The 22,522-nt window shown below is 40.9% G+C and overlaps 1 protein-coding gene across 4 annotated transcripts in view; it reads right to left on the bottom strand.

Annotated features, from left to right (window-relative positions):
- Positions 1–1,752: 1,752 nt before the first annotated feature.
- Positions 1,753–22,522, bottom strand: part of COL14A1 (collagen type XIV alpha 1 chain) — a 134,002-nt gene continuing 113,232 nt past the window's right edge. For 3 of the 4 annotated variants that reach the window (XM_075214011.1, XM_075214008.1, XM_075214009.1), the window contains exons 41-48: positions 22,345–22,398; positions 19,922–19,993; positions 13,282–13,317; positions 11,787–11,853; positions 9,686–9,874; positions 8,122–8,199; positions 7,641–7,787; positions 1,753–3,939 (exon numbers count right to left, since the gene is read on the bottom strand). In XM_075214011.1, coding sequence (XP_075070112.1) covers positions 3,665–3,939; positions 7,641–7,787; positions 8,122–8,199; positions 9,686–9,874; positions 11,787–11,853; positions 13,282–13,317; positions 19,922–19,993; positions 22,345–22,398 — 918 coding nt within the window. In that variant the 3' untranslated portion in view covers positions 1,753–3,664. Of the gene's footprint in view, positions 3,940–4,388; positions 4,539–7,640; positions 7,788–8,121; positions 8,200–9,685; positions 9,875–11,786; positions 11,854–13,281; positions 13,318–19,921; positions 19,994–22,344; positions 22,399–22,522 lie in introns of those variants that run through there. The other variant, XM_075214012.1, reaches the window with a different exon arrangement.

Raw genomic sequence — 22,522 nt, 5'->3', positions numbered from 1 at the left:
TTTTTTAGTGATTTTCTGGTTATTTCTTAATAACTAAACAAATTGAACTATAAATCACAGGTTTTCAAAATCTTCCAGCAAAAAATTGAGAGACATTGCAAAATCACGGAAATCACTGATTTCTAAGGGGGGAATTTAATTGGCCGCGTTACTGTAAAATGTAATGCAGCCGGCGCACTATTACCGTTATTACAGTAATAGTGCGCTTAAATACCGTTATTACGGTAATTTCAACACCAGCTTTTTGTTCGCAGCTCCCTGAGCTGTGAGCTGAAAGCTGGGTTAAATTTACCGTAATAACAGTAGTAGGATTAACACTGCCTTAATCTGGGGGGGGAATTGAATTCCCCCCCTTAGTGGTAAGTATAGAAGAAGGGAATCTATGAAATATTGCTCTAGTAAATTTAGATTTGGATATCACGAAAAATGTCTTCACTGATTCTAGACACGCGAGATAACTTCAAAATGAGTGAAATAGGGGGGAAAATCCTTATGTATGTACAAGTATTGCAATAAATGTGACAATATATTTCAATAGTGTTTTCACAGGTGAGCCCTTGAAACAATTGAATGCATTGAAATTAATGTGAAAACCCCATCTATGGAGTTGTCCATCACTAGCCGAAATGGCTAGTTGAGGAAAGCTCTGGCATTCTAACATCCTGCAAAACTTATCAGGTATATTCCAAATGATCCTGCATTTTTTGTATGTTTCACTAATGTAATTGCAGTGGGAGATTTCAATATTCAGCAATGTAATGTAAAAATACATAGATGGAGCTTTTAATATTCATTTCAATGAGGTTTCTACATGTAACGCACACACTGGAGACAACATAGAAATGAATAATGGGTTTCCCTGGGGAAATCACCTAATTTAAATTGATGGAAATCACCAAAAATCACTGCTTCATAAATTAGAGAATTGGGACAACTCTTTGTTGATTTTTAGCAATTTTGATTAATATTCACCCCACCAAGGAAAAAGATTATGGGCAATGGGGGTGAAGACGATGCTGACATCCTCCCCGGCAGCACAGAGTATATCAGGAGATGATATGATAGTGAGGACAGGGCTGCATGTGAAAGGGGCAGTGACATGATGTGAGGAGGGGAATTGAGGCAGCAGGAAGCCACAAACTGAGAGTTATATAGTGAAAAGAGCAGGGTCCCCTAGCAGCACAGAGTATATCAGGAGATGAGTGATGTGTTAGTGAGGACAGGGCTGCATGTGACAGGGGCAGTGACATGATGTGAGGAGGGGAATGGAGGCAGCAGGAAGTCGTAGACTGAGAGTTATATAGTAAAAGGAGCAGGGTCCCCTAGCAGCACAGAATATATCAGGAGATAAGTGATGTGTTAGTGAGGACAGGGCTGCATGTGACAGCGGCAGTGACATGATGTGTGGAGGTGGATGGAGGCAGCAGGAAGTCGTAGACTGAGAGTTATATAGTGGAAGGAGCAGGATCCCCCAGCAGCACAGGGTAGTGATGTGAGCCTCCTAACACCCTGATGCTGGAAGATTGTGTTGTCAACTTAATATCTATGTGAAACAAAGTTTTTATACATTCAACTTGTTTAATAAGATAGTTTGTGAATCCTTTGGTCCATTTAATCAGCTGTATGTACAGTCACAACCCATCAACATTGGAATTTTTACTGGCAACGAGTTAATGCATAAAGTGGGCTTTTCATATTGCTCATTATATGTTGTTACAGTTTTAGTTAATTGAGTACACCAATACAACCATGTAGAACATTTAACAAATCTTTATTGTCTTTACAAAACAATGGAAATGTGTTTACAATAAATTACCCGCATGTTTATTTCTAATGGTCAAATATAACACGTGTCCAAAGAAAAAAAAAATATTCTTTGCAATCATATAAAACTGTTCATAACATATTTGTGGCATATACATGTTTTGTTCTTGAGCAGATTACCAGGAATTGTTAAAAAAAAAATCTAAATAATTTATACAATTTTACGTCTTGGACTGATATATCAAGCACCTTAAATGAATACAAAGAAATAACTAAGCTAACATATTAATACAATGACTACAACATTCTACAGCTGGGTTAAAATTACAGTTTAAACAAACTTTTACTTAAAATGTAAAATAAAATACTTAAAATTGGGTGTCATTTGAAATGCCCCGTGGGACGGTGGGGGGTAATTTGACAATGAAAGGAGTCTTCATGGAATTCTTCAGGAATAATAATTAGATGGAGGTACGTAGCAACCAATCATATATCAGCTTTTAGCAGTCTATTGTGTTCAGATTAATAAAAGCTGATTGGTGAACTGTTTCATTGTTCTGTACATACACGTTCGACCAAAGTGCCAAGATAAACTTCTTGCTTCTCTAAAAGACGTTTAATGACATGGTGATGGGGTAGCATTAGCCATAGTGAGACTTTAGAAGGGCAGTTACCATAAAGAACATGATTTTCCTGAGAAGGGGATGAATTGAGTAGAGTGGTTCTAGGGCACATACAATCCCACTCTCCAACTACAGCCTTTGCGTTGTGCATTGAGCTCTGGGGTTTGAAACATTTGCAGATATTTAGAAAAGATAAGATGTCTCTTTTAGGTCAATGGTGGTTTTAATTTTCTATTCATTATCCTGCATATAGCAAGGAAACATGGTTTTAATTGAATTACTTAAAGCAATAGGCTACTAGTTTGTTCAATATAAAAGTGGGTGGGAACAGTAGAGGGGTCAGGCTACAGTTGAGTAAATCAAATTCTGAATTCTAGATTGTGTAGTTGGATTAAAATAGTAAATTATCTGATCAAAGCTGCTCTTAACTACTTTTTAGTTGTATGTTATATTTTCTTCTGTGTTTTATTGTACTTATAATTTGCAATTGATCAGGACACAATTTTTGTTGATCTTAATACTTGATTTGGAATTGGTTACATAGAGACACATAGAAGAAACCAACAAGAGCTAAATATATATTATAGCTGAACCAGCGTTTGTGTTATACATTTTCACTAAAGTATTTAAATCAGAGGTAGGCAACATGTAGCTCTCCAGGTGTTGTGGAACTATAAATTGCAGCAAACCCTATCAGATTTTGTAATTCCACAACAGTTGTAGTTCCACACCTTGTAGTTACTGTCCAGCTGTAGGCGAACTATAAGTCCCATCATGCCCTGCCAGCCTTTGCTTTAATGTGCATGTCCATAACAGCTAGACAGCCACAAGTTGCCTAAGGATGACTTAAATACAGAAGAACTACCTTTATTCTGGCTAGCCGACTGATGGAAGTGGGTAAGGTTAGTGACATCATTACAGTCGTTAGAGAGACGTTATTTAGCACGGTGGTGACATGTCATGCCTTTTATAACATAGGCTTTCTATAAACAATGTTCTGTCTCACTAAAAAAAATAAAAATTCTTAGCACTAAATACAGTGCTGTACAGTTTATCAAACTACATGTCAAAAAGGGAATCAATGTTTACTCCTGACAGAAAGGGAATCAGTGTTTACTCCTGCCCACACAGTACAGTTTTCAATAAGCAGACGAATATTGTAACTTTATGTAAACTATTTCCAAGAACATAGAACATCCTTTATGTACAATGTACTGTAGACAATGTATGGCGACTGTCCTGCAACAGAAGGACATGTAGCTGTTGTAAGAGTTCACTTAGCCATCTTGTTCATCATTCAGGGACTCGGATGGTCTTTGTAAAATACTTCTGCCAAAACGGCTGATTCCAGGTGACCTCACCTCCATAGACTCTTCTTCCTCCTGTACTGGGGTGAACTGTGGCTGGAGGTAACCAGCTTGAGAATAGGAGTCTGGGTATTGTACATGGTATCCCCCGTAGGGATCCGGTTCCTCATCATCGTCATCATCATATGGACTCGCTGGACCATATTGTTCATTGTTGCCTTCATCAGGCTGACCTCCATATCCACCTTGACCCGCCACCACCACGAGTGTAGAAATTATTAACTACATATAGCAATAACCTCAAACATGGTAATGATGTCTAACTATTATACATATGTCTACATACAGTGCTTTTATTTACAACACTGAACGATTAATACAAATAAGACAGATTGACAAAAATATAGTCAAACACTTAACCAGAAAACCTTCACCAGAAACACATAATAAAACAAGGACATTTACATCAACAAACTGAATAACGTCACAGTGTCTTGGTTTCTCTCTGAGCTACCAGTTTCCTTCAGTACATCAGGCTGTCTGAATAACGTACATTGGCTTAATTATATATAATATAATAAGTCGTTATTGATTTTTTCCAACATTTCAGACAGTCTCTGCTAAAGGCGGAGATTTAATGGAAGCAGAGAGCAGCGTATTGAGAATGCTAAACATCCATTAAGGAAACGCAGTGAATGTTAAGTATGACACCTTTATTACAGTCTATTTGTATTAGTCATACTGACTATTTTCCCTTGGTGATTTTGAGCCAATAGACAGAGCAGAGGTTGTACCACAATCGGGCGCGCTCTTCAACGCTGGTAGTCATTGTAAGGTATTAAGCCTTCCCATTGGATAGGAATAAAAAAAAGAGAGCAAGTTGAGACATTAGGTGAGAAAGTGGACAAAAGAGAAAAAACACAAACGTCAGTACATAAAAATCGTTACGCCAACAAATATAAACAACACTTAACAAAAATGCACAGCTGTAGAACTCTGAGCACAACAGTAACCTCTAAAGTTATATATTGGGGGACATGTGTGGAAACTGTTGGACAGGTAGCTGAGCAAAGAAGGGACTGTAAACCAGCAAGCAATCACATTCTGTCATTTTCTCTTACAGAAAATGAATGGTCTCTTTCATAAGACTGTATCTTTATATCTAAGTTAAATGTGTTTTCCATCTTTGGATGACTTGTGAATAGGGGCATGTGGAGAGGGCCAGTCAGCGTGGGCATGTGGGGAGGGACAGTCAGCGTGGGCATGTAGGGAGGGCCAGTCAGCGTGGGCATGTGGGGAGGGACAGCCAGCATGGGCATGTAGGGAGGGCCAGCCAGTGTGGGCATGTTGGGAGGGCCAGCCAGTGTGGGCATGTGAGAAGTGCCAGTCAGTGTGGGCATGGGGAGAGGGCCAGTCAGCGTGGGCATGGGGAGAGGGCCAGCCAGTGTGGGCATGTGGGGAGGGCCAGTCAGTGTGGGCATGTGGGGAGGGCCAGTCAGTGTGGGCATGTGGGGAGGGCCAGTCAGTGTGGGCATGTGGGGAGGGCCAGTCAGTGTGGGCATTTGAGGAGTGCCAGCCAGTGTGGGCATGATGGGAGGACCAGTCGGTGTGGGCATGGGGAGAGGGCCAGTCAGTGGGGGCATGTGAGGAGTGCCAGCCAGTGTGGGCATGATGGGAGGACCAGTCGGTGTGGGCATGGGGAGAGGGCCAGTCAGTGGGGGCATGTTGTGGAACATTTGTGGAAAGTAAATTATATTTTCATTAAATGTAAGTTTATTTTTTATTATAAATATGATTTGATGTGATCAGATCATACAGCAGACACACTCACAAACAATGCAAACAGTATTAAGGTAACGGTAATGCAGACAAAACTTCACAAACATACAAAGACATGCAAAACAAAGTTTTCCATGTCATATTTGGTTAATATGTCATGATTTATACGAATATTAAGTTACCATTTGTGTCTCTGCGCACAACTTCTTTTTAACTAACGTCATTGCATTTCCTGATCACATGATGTTTTTTTCTCAACATATTGGTGCAATTCTATAAGACTTTTTAAAGTTTGTGAGTACAAATATGTGCACTATGAAAAACATGCACAAATGTTTGTAATCTCATTATGTCTCGATTACCAATATGGTGTCCATCAATTGTCAGAATCAAACATTCAGACAACATTTTTAAGTTGCTAAGTGATGAATGCCTATGAGAACTTACAAGTGATGAGTGATTATAAGAAGTGGCCAGTGACATGATGACTATGGGAAGTGACGTGTGATAAGAAAGTATGATAATGATGTGTGATGACTGAATATAAGAAGTGATGAGTGAGTATAACAAGTGGTGTGTGAGTGATGTGTCTTAAGAGAGTATGATGTGCGATGAGTGACTATAAGAAGTGATGTGTGATAAGAGGGTATGAAAAGGATGTGTGCAAAGAGAGTGTGATGAATGACTATAAGAAGGGATGTGGGAGTGATGTGTGATAAGAGAGTATTAGAAGGATGTGTGCAAAGAGAGTGTGATGAATGACTATAAGAAGGGATGTGGGAGTGATGTGTGATAAGAGAGTATTAGAAGGATGTATACTAAGAGTATGATGTGTGATGAATGACTATAGGAAGTGTTGTGTAAGTGATGTGTGATAAGAGAGTATGAGAAGGATGTATGCAAAGAGAATATGATGTGTGATGAATGACTATAGGAAGTGTTGTGTAAGTGATGTGTGATAAGAGAGTATAATGTGTGATGAGTGACTATAAGTAGTGGTGTCTGCTACTCCCTCACCTCCCCCCTGGAATCCGCAGACTAATCTGGAAGCTCCCACGCCACATTCTCAATGCTGCTAGATGTTTAGTGGCCCGAAACTGGAAGTAGGCAGAGCGTCCCACTATCACAGCGTTGATTCAGAGTGTTTGGCAGATTTATCATTTAGAACATTTGACTAGTATCATAAATGATTGACCCAACTAATTTCTATCAACCTGGCAATCCTGGCATGAATATTTTGCCTCTTGGCCTCCCACTCCCTTATATGGTATGGGACAGAAATGTTTAAAGAACTCAACCCTCTATGTTGACCCACTCTTCTTCTGCCTTTCCTCCCCCTCGTCTATCTTTCCTGTACTAACATGTCCTCCTTTCCTCACCCGAATTTGCCATACTCGTCCCCTGATCCTACCCCTTATACCAATCATCATACATGCCAATCAACCTGCCTATATTTACTAGGACATCCCCTATTCTTTTATTTTGTTGTTTTTATTGTGATTATATTACAAACATGTGCTCATTTGTATTGTACATTATGATCCTACTTTTTTCTCCTTCCGTATCTCCCTCCCCTCCATTCTTCCTATTGCAAAAATCTTCAATAAAACTTTATTTAAAAAAAAAAAAGAGTGGTGTGTGATAAGAGTATGAGAAGGACATATACTAAAAGTATGATCTGTGATGAGTGACTATAAGAAGTGATGTGTGATAAGAGTATCATCAACATTCATTTATATAGCGCCAGCAAATTCTGTGGCGTTTTACAATTGGGTAGTATGAGAAGGACGTATATAAAGAGAGTATGATGTGTGAAGAGTGACTATAAGAAGTGATGTATGAGTGATGTGTGATGAAAAACTATGAGAAGGACTAGTGCTAAGAGAGTATTATGTGTGATGAGTGAATATAAGAAGTGATGTGTGCTAAGAGTGTTTGAGAATGATGTATGAGTGCATATAGGAATTTATGTGTGGTAATAGGGTATGAGAAGGATGTGTGATAAGAGAGTATGATGAGTGAGTATGAGAAGTAATGTTAAATGTAAATACACCAAATACTCTTTGATTTGAAATAGCTCCATGTTCTGTAGCGGAACTCTATGATGTATAAATTACTGATGTGTAACACACTATAAACATTAATATTCACAACAAATAGAACTCACCATATCCTGCGCACGAGGCAGCATCACAATAACCTGGCTGACCAGGAGGACCCACAGGACCAGAAATTCCTGGTGGACCTGGCAGACCACGTTGACCAGGTTGCCCAACAGGGCCTTGGCTTCCAGTCCGACCTTCACCCGGAGGACCTGCACAAAACAGTGTTTAGAAATAGAGATTCTTTCTTTGAGTTTTCTGCAGCTTAATGTACAATTACAACCTGCAGTTATGGAGCTTAGTACCATTCAGGAATCTTGTGGAAGAATAAACAAAGTAAGTTTATCAATTAACTTCCCGATTCTTCTATGTGCTATAACCTGTGAGGTCTGTTGAAGTACAGAAGATGGTTATAAGCTGACAAAGTGATCTGGTGGATTGTACATTTCTACCCATTGGGTATCAGATCATCTGGCATAAATTGAGGGCATCTTTTCTACAAGGGTTTGGTACACAATAAACTATTTTTGCATTGTTTGCTTTTACCTTGGGGTCCCTGGGTGCCCCTAGGACCTTGAGTTCCCACGCCAGGATTGCCTCTCTCTCCTTTTTCACCAGCAAGACCTGTTAAAATATAATTAACATATTATATTTACAATATCATCATCATCATTTATTTATATAGCGCCACTGATTCCGCAGCGCCGTACAGAGAACTCACTCACATCAGTCCCTGCTCCATTGGAGCTTACAGTCTAAATTCCCTAACAAACACACACAGACTAGGGTCAATTTTTGATAGCAGCCAATTTACCTACCCGTATGTTTTTGGAGTGTGGGAGGAAACCGGAGCACCCGGAGGAAACCCACGCAAACACAGGGAGAAATTACAAACTCCACACAGATAAGGCCATGGTCGGGAATTTAACTCATGACCCCAGCGCTGTGAGGCAAAAGTGCTAACCACTTCGCCACCGTGCTGCCCAATATAATCTGTTTGGGGGACATCATCTCAATGTTCTGCTGTGCACATTTTCGGGCACTACGGTACCCTAACTTTGCAGATTTTCCTGTGCACCACTAAGGGCTGCAGAGAAAAAATCTGCGATATGTCTGCCATTTGTCACAAGAGTCTGGATATATTACATCAGAAGTTTGATTCTATTGTGAGACTGCCTAAAATGGTTGCTGAGGAGAGATTTGCAAGTTGTTTAACCCTACAGTTGCTGGGAGAGATCTGCTTATTCCATTAGAGTTCCTTACTCTGGAAATCGTTTATTGTGCAGAATTGCTGTTGTTTATACTGAGCTCAGGAATCATCAATGCATCCAGTTAATTACTGATTTCATCTTGTACATGTAAATAAACTTCATGTGTCAGCTGAAATTTTGCTTAAACCTGTGGATTACAATTTACCCCCTGGGGGTTTGTCTATTGTAAAGTGACCCTAATCTACAGTCATTTCTTGTAAAGGATCTAACCTGAATAAATTGGATTAATCCTTGCTGCATCTTTACTGATTGTGTGTTATAAATATAATCTGTATAATTGCACTAAAGTATTGTAATTTTTTCTAGATTATCTGCTGTTGCAGCATTTAACATAATTGTCTAATTAATGCATTAACAATCCGTTGTCTCTCAAAGCATTTATCCAGTGAAACCCATTTCACTGAAGCACAGTGCCTAACTTTGAAGTTGGATATATTTATTCAGTGACCTATGTGTTGTAGTGACTATTGCTTGCATATTGCTGATTCATAAACTGTTTTATTTTGTGACATGTTGAATGACTGCATATTAAAGGTCTTGCGGTATTACTTTTCTACACTGCTGCTACTAGTCTACCATGGTAGTAAAACCTTATGCCGCTAGTAAAGAGAATAAACCCATGAGTTTATGCAATATTAGCCCTGTGCCCCTTGTTTCATTCCAACACTACTGGGGGGGACCTTTCCCTCTCTAACATACCACCGGGCGTGTGGAATCCTAAATTACATTACTTCTGGGATGCCAGCTATCCACCCCGTTACAATAGGTCATAATAATATTATAATTCCTATTTGTTAACAACAGATGTTGGGGCAGACAACAGTCTGGATACTTCTTACCTCTTTCTCCTGGTGTTCCAGGTTGGCCAGGGCTGCCAGGAAATCCTGATATCCCAGGGGATCCTTGTTCTCCTGGCTGACCTGAAGGACCCTGTCTGCCTGGTTCTCCGGGGGGCCCTTGAATCGTTCTAACTGATACGGACTCACTTGGTATTTGGTTTAGGAGTGAATTAAACCTGGCCATGTGACCTGCAAGAAACATTCACAAAGGTAAGGTAATCAGGATATGTATGTCATGTAATATTGGTACTAGACAAACAGCATTTGTTCCTGATCATTGAAATAAGGGTACCCCCCATCACTCAGAGTGGTTTCATTCAAAAACTGAAAAATAAAAATTTGTCCGTAGGACCTTCGTCTACATGAAGTAGTGAGTGGGGACTTACCTCATAGAAACATAAATATGAATAAACAAAGAAACATTTGACGGCAGATAAGAACCACTCTGTCCATCTAGTCTGCCCATTTAGGGTTTCAGGTTACCTGTGGTAACCTCAAACCCTAAGTGATCCTTAGTTCTTTGTAAGGATATCCTTATGTCTATCCCAAGCATGATTATTTGCTCTACTGTATTAGCCTCTACCACCTCTGATGGGAGGCTATTCCACTTATCCACTACCCTTTCTGTGAAGTAGTTTATCCTCACATTTCCTCTGAACCTACTTCCCCCCAGTGTCAGTGCATGTCCTCGTGTTCTAATACTTCTCTTCCCCCCAGTGTCAGTGCATGTCCTCGTGTTCTAATACTTCTCTTCCCCCCAGTGTCAGTACATGTCCTCGTGTTCTAATACTTCCCTTCCCCCCAGTGTCAGTACATGTCCTCGTGTTCTAATACTTCTCTTCCCCCCAGTGTCAGTACATGTCCTCGTGTTCTAATACTTCTCTTCCCCCCAGTGTCAGTGCATGTCCTCGTGTTCTAATACTTCTCTTCCCCCCAGTGTCAGTGCATGTCCTCGTGTTCTAATACTTCTCTTCCCCCCAGTGTCAGTACATGTCCTCGTGTTCTAATACTTCTCTTCCCCCCAGTGTCAGTGCATGTCCTCGTGTTCTAATACTTCTCTTCCCCCCAGTGTCAGTACATGTCCTCGTGTTCTAATACTTCTCTTCCCCCCAGTGTCAGTACATGTCCTCGTGTTCTAATACTTCTCTTCCCCCCAGTGTCAGTACATGTCCTCGTGTTCTAATACTTCTCTTCCCCCCAGTGTCAGTACATGTCCTCGTGTTCTAATACTTCTCTTCCCCCCAGTGTCAGTACATGTCCTCGTGTTCTAATACTTCTCTTCCCCCCCAGTGTCACTACATGTCCTCGTGTTCTAATACTTCTCTTCCCCCCAGTGTCAGTGCATGTCCTCGTGTTCTAATACTTCTCTTCCCCCCAGTGTCAGTACATGTCCTCGTGTTCTAATACTTCTCTTCCCCCCAGTGTCAGTACATGTCCTCGTGTTCTAATACTTCTCTTCCCCCCCAGTGTCAGTGCATGTCCTCGTGTTCTAATACTTCTCTTCCCCCCAGTGTCAGTACATGTCCTCCTGTTCTAATACTTCTCTTCCTTTGTAGAATGTTTCCCTCCTGTACCTTGTTATAAACCTTGATATATATGATAGTTTCTATCATGTCCCCCTTTCCCTTCTCTGCTCCAATCTATACATATTAAGATCGATTAGTCTTTCCAGGTAAGTTTTGTGCTGTAGGCCATTCACCATTTTAGTTGCCCTTCTATGTACAGTCTCTAATGTATTTATATCCTTCTGGAGATATGGCCTCCAGAACTGAACACAGTATTCTAGATGAGGCCGAACCAATGACATATACACTACCTCCCTACTTTGCAGGAGTTGGGGCAAACATTCCCAATATCAGGATGGCGCGACTGTGCCACCTACTTCGAGACAGTTGGGAGGCATTCCCACAAGAGACAAACAAGGCCCACAGGATTTGACAACAGCCATTTTTCCAGTGCAACCCACTGTTAGAAGAACCTGGCCCACTGATCTGTGTACACCCCCCAGACCAAGAGACGCCAACTCTCCCCTGAACGGAACCCTGTGATATTCCTGCATCTCTCTCTTCTAAAGATAGAGTTCAGGGGTTCCGGTACTTACTCTGGATGATCTGCTCACACACCTGCCGAGCAATGACCCGCACCATATTCTGTGACTGTGTGTCCCCCTGTGATAAGATAAGGACAGGTCACTGTGTTACTATATTAGGAGCACCATAAGTTCATGTAAAAAAGGGTAAGACAAATTTGGAATGAGAAAAACGCTGGAAAACAGGAATAAGACAGGATGAAAGGGAGGGGTGAAAGTGGAGTAATAGAAAAAGGAGTAGGTGGGATCAGGAAGGGGTTTAAGCTAAGGAGAGGCACAGAGTGACGAGGGGGTGATGGAAGTTTCCAGTCCATGGTAGACGCCCAAACGTTTTATTGTCACATACTGTAAAACAATTACAGTATATTAGGGCCGCTCTGCTTATCTTGCGTCTTGTAACATTCACAAACAAACATAGGAAAGTTATGGAACAGGTGTTAGGACATTTGACATTGTGTGACTTTGTTACCTCCCTCAGTCCAAGCTATTTTCCTCTGTTATCTGCCATGTTAGGCTCTTAGGTTCCTTGCAGACCATCAAGTTACTAACAGGAAGTCTTTCCCGTGATCAATCACTGTCTCCATTATATTCAGTAATGTCAGTGGTTCTATTACAGGAAAGAGCTTAAATTTCTGGACCTAAGGGCGTAATCAGTGCTGGAATCTATGTCCGGCGCTTCTTTTGACCTCATAGTCATTGATGTTTAAAGAGCATATTGTACATAGTCCCAAGCGTGTGTCATACACATTTTTAGTTCCTCTTCTATTTTATCTACACGTGAAGCAGTGGGGCTCTATCAGGTGCCTCTGTGAAAATAAATACTAAGAGAGTTCTGAGAAAATTAGGATAGATGATGTTATGATAAATGGTTGGCACTGTTGTTAAAAATGTGGTGGTGGGTTATATGTAGATAGTAGTTTTTGATCGATGAACGACTCCTGACCTTCTCCAAAACCCAAAAAAGTTTATATTTGTCACTGTTTGGTTATAATGTCATACACACAAAACCTGATTACTAAGGCCCCCTCTTACATCACTGTGAAGAGCACCGCTAAGAACTTAATGAGCGGGGGAATGTCAGAGAGAGTGTTGGGAAACATAAGTGTAATTTTATAAGGAAAAATTAATTGCGTGAGTACGGTGAACAGCACAATTGTATCAAGAATGCTGATTGGACAGCTCGGCAGCCCGGCCAATCAGCATCCTCGCTAATACATTCCACCCCTGTACATAATTGTCCCCTCCTTATGTCTTACTAGGACAGTAATAATGAATGATGAGGATACAATAATAATTTGTGTAAAGTATTGTCTCAGTGAATGAAACATTTACTAAACTGTTCTTAGTAACTGCATTTTAAACCGTGTAATAGAAATACTATTGATTACAGGCAGCAAATGAGCTCTATACTAACGCAGCTATAAAACCATTTCTCAATAGTAATTAAATCACACCCGTGTAATGATCTGTGAAAGTGATGTCTATGGTATATTCACAAAATACTTACTCTTTCTCCTCTCTCTCCTTTTACACCCGGCTGTCCCTGAAGTGAATAAAAACATATCATTAGTGTCAGCCAGACAGGGTGATATTAATCAGTGAAATTGTGGTGAGATTATAGTACAGTAATTATAATACACATTAAGGTTTAAGAGCTGTGGAAATCCGCAGTGTAAACGCACGTCTGTGACATCATGCGCATGTGCGTCCAGTGTTACGGAAATCTGCATGTGACCTCATCCTGTACGTTTAATGGGACACATTTTACACCGTCTAGTTTCACTTCAGCAGAGAAGCACAATTCTATGCGCAGTTTTCCAGCTGTGACTCTTAAGGGGGTATTCAATTGGCACTATTACCGTTATTACGGTAATAGTGTGTGTAATTACCGTTATTATTATTAGTTCTAACGCCGGCTTTCTGCTCACAGCTCCATGAGCTGCTAGCAGAAAGCCAGGTTAATATTACCATAATAACGGTAATATCCTTAACGCGGCAGTACTTCGGGGGGGAATTTAATTCCCCCCTTAGGGGATTAGTCAATTGTCTTCCAGGATCACGGTTACGCGCGGCTGCAGAAGTCCCGATACCACAATATCGCGGATTTCCGTGCGCATCCCATAGGCTTGGTAAAGAAAATCTGCGATGTTGCGGTACCGTAGATGCACTTTATGTGCGCGGCTACGCGATGCCACGGATCCGGAAGCTAATTGAATAGTCGCTAAGGTGTAAAACATAAAACATCTTTTCCCCTAATGCTGTAGGATAAATATACCCAACTGTGTATAAGGCTCATTTTTGACTTTGAACATGAATAAAGATATCTATATATGCTGTGACTATGACCACAAATCAACTTCCATTCTCAATGCTGATTAGGATCATCAAGATTTTGGTATGGACTAGTGGAAAATGGAGTTGGAAAATGACCACTGTGATACTGCTTCTTCCACTATATAAATCTCAGTCTGTGGCTTCCTGCTGCCTCCATTCCCCTCCTCACATCATGTCACTGCCCCTGTCACATGCAGCCCTGTCCTCACTAACACATCACTCATCTCCTGATATACTCTGTGCTGCTGGGGGACCCTGCTCCTTCCACTGTATAACTCTCAGTCTGTGGCTTCCTGCTGCCTCCATTGCCCTCCTCACATCATGTCACTGCCCCTGTCACATGCAGCCCTGTCCTCACTAACACATCACTCATCTCCTGATATACTCTGTGCTGCTGGGGGCCCTGCTCCTTCCACTATATAACTCTCAGTCTGTGGCTTCCTGCTGCCTTCATTCCCCTCCTCACATCATGTCACTGCCCCTGTCACATGCAGCCCTGTCCTCACTAACACATCACTCATCTCCTGATATACTCTGTGCTGCTGGGGGACCCTGCTCATTCCACTATATAACTCTCAGTCTGTGGCTTCCTGCTGCCTCCATTCCCATCCTCACATCATGTCACTGCCCCTGTCACATGCAGCCCTGTCCTCACTAACACATCACTCATCTCCTGATATACTCTGTGCTGCTGGGGACCCTGCTCCTTCCGCTATATAACTCACAGTCTGTGGCTTACTGCTGCCTCCATTCCCTTCCTCACCTCATGTCACTGCCCCTATCACATGCAGCCCTGTCCTCACTAACACATCACTCATCTCCTGATATAATCTGTGCTGCTGGGGACCCTGCTCCTTCCACTATATAACTCTCAGTCTATGGCGTCCTGCTTCCTCCATTCCCCTCTTCACATCATGTCACTGGCCCTGTCACATGCAGCCCTGTCCTCACTAACACATCACTCATCTCCCTGATATACTCTGTGCTGCTGGGGACCCTGCTCATTCCACTATATAACTCTCAGTCTGCAGCATCCTTCTTCCTTCCATTCCCCTCCTCACATCATGTCACTGCCCCTGTCACATGCAGCTCTGTCCTCACTAACACATCACTCATCTCCTGATATACTCTGTGCTGCTGGGGGCCCTGCTCCTTCCACTATATAACTCTCAGTCTGTGGCTTCCTGCTGCCTTTATTCCCCTCCTCACATCATGTCACTGCCCCTGTCACATGCAGCCCTGTCCTCACTAACACATCACTCATCTCCTGATATACTCTGTGCTGCTGGGGGACCCTGCTCATTCCACTATATAACTCTCAGTCTGTGGCTTCCTGCTGCCTCCATTCCCATCCTCACATCATGTCACTGCCCCTGTCACATGCAGCCCTGTCCTCACTAACACATCACTCATCTCCTGATATACTCTGTGCTGCTGGGGACCCTGCTCCTTCCGCTATATAACTCTCAGTCTGTGGCTTACTGCTGCCTCCATTCCCCTCCTCACCTCATGTCACTGCCCCTATCACATGCAGCCCTGTCCTCACTAACACATCACTCATCTCCTGATATACTCTGTGCTGCTGGGGACCCTGCTCCTTCCACTATATAACTCTCAGTCTATGGCGTCCTGCTTCCTCCATTCCCCTCCTCACATCATGTCACTGGCCCTGTCACATGCAGCCCTGTCCTCACTAAAATATCACTCATCTCCCTGATATACTCAGGGAGATGAGTGATGTCCTTCTTCCTTCCATTCCCCTCCTCACATCATCAGTGCTGGATGAATGACAATATCACTCATCCAGTGTTATTGCTCCGCAGCGCCGTCTGATGGAGCACCGGCAGCTGACATGAAGGAGATGTAGCCAACAGCTTCTTACATTTGGCACTGTAGGTTGTTGCTCCTCTAGTAAATTCACACGGGCTGGATGGTGGGAGCCTGTCTGGGACCAGACATAGAACTTCTGCTATTCTACTGTTTGGCTGTAGATGGGTTTAGTGTTGAAAGTTACTTTGCGTCTAGAGTCGCCCTTTAAATGTTTAACTCTTTTATTTCCGGGCTGCTCATCATCTTATTGGTCGCAATTTCAATACCCGAAACCCATCTACAGTGACAGCTGCTAACCACATTGCACTAGACCAGAAATACTTAGATATTGGGGGGCATTTAAAGGTGACGGGATTCTATAGCTACATCACTGCTGAAAGCTCCTCTTCTTATACAACGTGTTTCCAGCTCTGACCTGTTGCCTAACAGGACATGATACTAGTTCTTACTTGACAAATACTTGTACTAAACGATACACTTGAAGATTCTGACAAAATACCAGAGTTCCATTAATGATTTATCAGGCTCAGTACAAGTCTGTATTTTCGCCATCATTATGAATAATGTCTCATTTTATAGGAAAACATCATTTTCTGGAATGTATCACTTAGAATAAATTACACTGACAAGATGTTATTGAAAAACTGAATCGAGTTTTTACAAACGTTTTCATTTGCAGCAAATAACAGGAACAGCTGGATTCTGTCACCTCTGTTATGGCAAAAATGTCTTAAATGTGCAATGTTAGGAACAAGGTCCTCTCATAATAACCTAGTGTTAAAGTCACAGTCCGCTTATGTTACACTGGGAGTGGGATTTAACGATCGTTACATCTTAAAGGGGTTTTGCACCACTGATGACTTTAACTGATTGTCTTGTGTATATACCCTCCTATAACTTTTACTACATAGATTGTTTTTTTTTTCATTCTAGATTCATTCTGTTCTTTCAATGTTGCCTTGCTATCATCAAGCAACCAATCAGATTCTAGCTGTCATTTTGTAGAATGTACTAAATAAATGATAAGTAGAATCTGATTGGTTGCACTAGGTAACATCTCCACTTTTTCAAACATTTTTTTTAGTTTACAGCCTATTTTCATGTTGCCCTAGAATAGTGTTTGATGATTGGCTGCACTTTTATCCAATCAGAATGCGGCTGTCTTTGAGCAAGATTCCTCCTCTTCTCCAGCGATCACAGATGTTTTTACACAAGTTCACCAGCAGAGGTTCTTATTGTTCCTTCTGTAGGTACCAGAACCTCATTAAATTGAACAAATGTCAGCTGTCCTAAAAGAAGGACCCAAACTGAGAGGATGGGGGGGTGGGGGGGGTCTTAGAAAACAAAATGCAAAAAAAGTCAGAACTGAATTTAAGGTGGGAAACAGCTTTTAATAAACAGACCTCTCACGATTTTTTCGGGAAAATGAGAGCATCTAAATCTTTAGTCATATCAAAATTAACATCAAATAATGAATCTTTGATGGTTCGGTATTACAGACACTAATCTGTTTAAAGTAGAGATGCTCAGGCTCGGTTCCCCGAGAACTGAACACACTCAAATTTAAGGGGATCCGAGTACCGAGCCGGTACTCTCGCGCACCCTCGGAATCGAAAACAAGACATAACGTCATTGTTACTTCGTCGGATCTCGGATCTTGGAAGCTTTGGATTCCTTTTTAAGATCCAAAATAATGGGAGGGAGGGCAGACCCCCATTTTTCTTTTCTGCCACTGCTGTGTGCCAATGTGTCCTAGATGTGCTAGGAACTGCCGTGTGTTTGTGTCATTGCTCTGTCGCTTACCATCCAGCCAGGTCGCTGCAGTCTTTGTCCGAAAGTGTATGAAAATAATATTGTGGTCTGTTAGGTGGTCAAAATTTACTGCAAATGACTTGAAATTAGTGTTATTGAGGTTAATAATAATATAGGAACAATAAAAGAGCAAAAATATGTGATTTTAGCATATTTTAGGATTTTTCCTAAAAAATCCAAAACACGAGGGCGGTTTTACCAAAACAGGAAGCTAATCCAGATCCAAAACCAAACCCAGTTCACGGGGGTCAGTGAGCATCTCTAGTTTAAAGAAGATGTGATACTGACTTGAGAAGTTATGTTATATGATTCCATTGTACATTGCAGTCCCTCAATAAAGATGTAATTATCTTACATTAATCTAGTTCCAAGTTCTGCCCCCAAGGTATCACGAAAGCAATGATATAGTGTAAGTATTGCTATGACAGCTGAGCGGCAAGACATGGTACAGATATATCCTGCTTAATTTCCCCCACAAAACTGAATAGTACCATCAGTCTAATGCAATTTCCTGGCAGTGAACCTCCCCCTGCATTGCTCCGGGTATTTCATATTTATTCAGGCTTTACACAAGTCTAACGAAAGCTGGAAAAACACAGCAATATTTATTTACGTTCCTGGTCGTAAAGGGTTATGTTTAAATAATATAAAGGGGATTCTGTCCCCCCCGTAGCAAAGCTACATTTATTACAAATCTCGTTCTAGATTCTAACAAAACTTTGCCATAGAAAAGTACAGAATACATATTTACTTATTTATATATTTCCATTCAGCTTGCAGCAAGTGGATTGGAAACATGACCAGTGTGGAGTTCTGTCTTAAGAAAACAATATAATGCAGGAGAGTTTAGAGACTTTAGTGTGTTGCGGAAAATGAAATATAATCATATTGTGTGATAAACTAACTTGGATCTACTAATTATAGTCTAGTAATAAAAGCAGACTCTTCAGTATCCAGTCTTTTTATAGTGTTTTTAGCTTCTTTTTTCTGACAAACTCCAAAAATTGATTAGGCAAGAATAGACGGCCATCAGTCAGTATGTGGCCCAGAAGTTGATTGACAGCATGCCAGGGCGAATTACAGAGATCTTTAAAAAGAAGGGTCAACACTGCAAATATTGACTCTTTGCATAAACTTAATGTAATTATCAATAAAAGCCTTTGACACTTATGAAATGCTTGTAATTTTACTACAGTATACCATAGCAACATGTGACAAAAAGATCTAAAAACACTGATTCAGCAAACTTTGTGAAAACCAATATTTGTATCATTCTCAAAATTTCTGGCCATGACTGTATATGAATGTTAGTACAGGTTGCTTGTCTCTGAATCACACAGTAGACCCTGATTTAAATTTTTCAAATAAGTTCCAATCAAAATGACTAGTTATTAAAACTTTCCCTCCATACCTCCAACTACTCCTGAATAAAGGAAACGGGAAAATTGGCCACACCAAGGCCACACCCCTGAACTGTTAAGGTTACGCCCCTGAGCTGCTAAGGAAACACCCCTGAGCTGCTAAGGACCACCGTGTTCTCAGTTTCCCATGACCACAATGCCAATTTGATAGACTGTTCCCCTTGGGACCTTGGAACAAGTCAACTTCATATCCAATGAACTTGTAATGTATATCTAAATTGATGAGGCATTATATTAAGTTTATTGTCTATCGTGAGAGGAATCTGTTAATATAAACAGATTAAATGAAAATGCTACAAAAACCTTTTAGAAAAAATATTGTATATTTTTCTGCACTATATAATATGCTATATGAATATACTTTTTACCAAATATCATCACGCTATATGTTTTATCTTATCTGATGACTGATCCTTTTTAAACCCATATATCTCTTATATTTATACTGTACAACCTGCACACTTTTATTTTTGTATTTATACCACAAACCAGCCAGCGACAGAGGCAGATGTTCTGCATTCCACTAAATCTGTTATCACATGAGGAAAAGAGCATAGTTCTAGCATTATATCACATACAGCACTTTGATTATTTTATTGATATTCATGTTCCTGAGAAAATAAACGTGACCCTGTACAACCATTTATCCAGTTCCTGAATATCACACTGTGATTCTTCTCTGTACTGAGTACGTACTTGTGTGATTTACCTGCTGCGCAGGCTTACTATCAGATTACAGAGCTTACTTACCGCGGGTCCGCCATCTCCCCGAGATCCTGGGCTGCCTGGCATACCTGGAGATCCCGGGTTACCTGGTGCACCCTGCCACGAGAGAGAGCATTTATGAGCAACGCAGAACACATTCCACATAACAAATATTTTCCATGCGTTATCTATAAGAAAAAAAGTACACTCCTCAAGCGTGAAATCCAGCTACACTGCTGAAGATTGCAGAGTTATAGGTATGGAGTTATCAGATCAGGTATGTCAATCTGCAGACATAGGAAATACACATGTAGCATGACTGTGCTGCAATTAATTCACATACATGATGCATGCACACATTTTAGTATGTAGCATCTGTTATATTTCATATACGTGTGTATTATTGATTTGTACAAGATTGTAATTTTCCATTAGTTACAGTATATTTTTAATCGTTTCAAGGACATTTATACAAATTGTTCCACAAGTAACTATGGAAAAAAGTAGAAAACGAAGCATTACCAATAGCAACCAATCAGGAAGTGCTACCTAGAGCAACCGATCAGGAAGTGTTACCCAAAGCAACAAATAAAAAAAATGTTGCTTACAGCAACCAATCAGGAAGTGCTGCTCATAGCAACCAATCTAAGTGCTGCTCATAGCAACCAATCAGGAAGCGTTACCCATAGCAACCAATCAGAAAGTATTCCCCATGGCAACCAATCACACTCTAGCTTATTTATTTTTTTAGTAAAGTTTCGAAAAATGAAAACAATTCTCTGATTGGTTGCTATGGGTTACAGCACACTCTCTTCACAGATAGGCAAGGAGAAGCTTTCATAGTATGTCCGCCAATGTGCTTAATCTGTAGACAAACAGTTATAAAGCTGATTTAAAGACATAATCTGGGTCCCGGCCAACAGAGATTTAGACTCTCCGCCTTAGGAGTTGCAGATGTTCAGGATTCGGGAAAACGAGAATGTTCTGGAGATCAAGAAAGATTAGTGAACTAATAATCTCCAAATTATTAGTACAGTACAACAGTTTTTATGCTATTACGTTAATTCAGTGTAAGCGCTCAGGAAGTCATGCAGACAAAGGAATCATTGACGTCAGGGTCACACCGGGAGAATAAAACGCGTCACTGTTATTGCTTTGCTGAGCGTTATAATTTCCATAAATATACTTATTTTATTATATTTATTATACAGACCATTTCATGGAATCATTTTATATTACCTCCCCCACCCCCCTCAGGGGCATAAAAATCAATATACTCCCCCCCTTCCCGAGAATTATCTGAGCTCCCCTCCTTTATGTAGGGCAACGATTCCTCTTATATGTAGCGTGATAGGAAGACATGATGGGGACGTGATAGACTTTCAAATATATCTAGAATTATAACAAGGTACAGGAGGGAAACATTCTACAAAGGAAGAGAAATATTAGAACACGAGGACATGTACTGACACTGGGGGGAAGGAAGTTCAGAGGAAATGTGAGGAAAACTACTTCACAGAAAGGGTAGTGGATAAGTGGAATAGCCTCCCATCAGAGGTGGTAGAGGCTGATACATTATACACATGCTTGGGATAGACATAAGGCTATCCTTAAAAGAATAAAGGATCTAATAGGGGGTCTACCATATGTTAAAAATGGGCAGACTAGATGGGCCAAGTGGTTCTTATCTGCTGTCAAATTCCATGTTTCTCTGCCACTTAACATAAACACTGACTTCGAAAGCAGATATGAACATGAGGAGAAATATCTTGTCTTCCCTCCAAAGGAGGACTATTGAGAGGAAATAAGAGAGAGGAGGACCCGGCCTCTGTCTCTACAGTGTATACGTTATACTACAGGTGGTACCATACCGCCGATAGACTCTGGTGGAATTGCACATAGACTTCTCTTTTCCGAGATACAGTACATGATCTCCTGTATTCACTATAGGAAGCTCCAATTCCTAAAGATCCCTGAATATTCCTCTTAAGATACCCCACCCCCGAGGATTTATCCAACCAATCAGTAAAGCTTACATCCCACATTTTTACAGAGCGAACCTCACCCCATTCCTTAATTTTAAAACTGGATCTGGCATGTCGCAGGCAAGGATACAATTACCTATTATCTTCACAATAAAACAGATATTTTCACACGGGTATGGGAGCTCTGGCTCAAAGGACTACCCTGACTACCTATCTGTCCCACAGCTCTTAATAGAAGGCCGGCCCATCCCTCCATTCTCTACCCTTGCACTTCTTGGTATATTGTGACTGACTGTAGTTTCAGGATACAGACATAATTTGGATTGTTACAGGTGCACACACGAATGTCAGTTTATACTTAATACAGTGTTTTGCAAATAACAGTAAATAATATTCTGACCATTAGGTTCTACGTTCTTTATATCCACTCAGCAAAACCATATTTTTCAATATTTTTTAAAATGAATATAAAAATAAGTTTACCAGGGGCCCAGGTGGTCCTGGGGGTCCACTACCACCGTCTTTTCCAGGTAGTCCCTGTATGAGCAGGTAGAAAACACAAGATCAACATATCAGTTATATTTGTTTCTCTGCAATGTTTAACATCTACTTAGCCAGTATCTGAAACATAACATTTCTAGGGTCGATTTGTGTCCAGGTT

Source organism: Mixophyes fleayi, chromosome 5 (genome assembly GCF_038048845.1).
Source record: "Mixophyes fleayi isolate aMixFle1 chromosome 5, aMixFle1.hap1, whole genome shotgun sequence".
NCBI lineage: Eukaryota > Metazoa > Chordata > Amphibia > Anura > Limnodynastidae > Mixophyes > Mixophyes fleayi.
The sequence above is the reverse complement of the archived record's forward strand: the minus strand, read 5'-3'. Positions and strand labels throughout refer to the sequence as shown.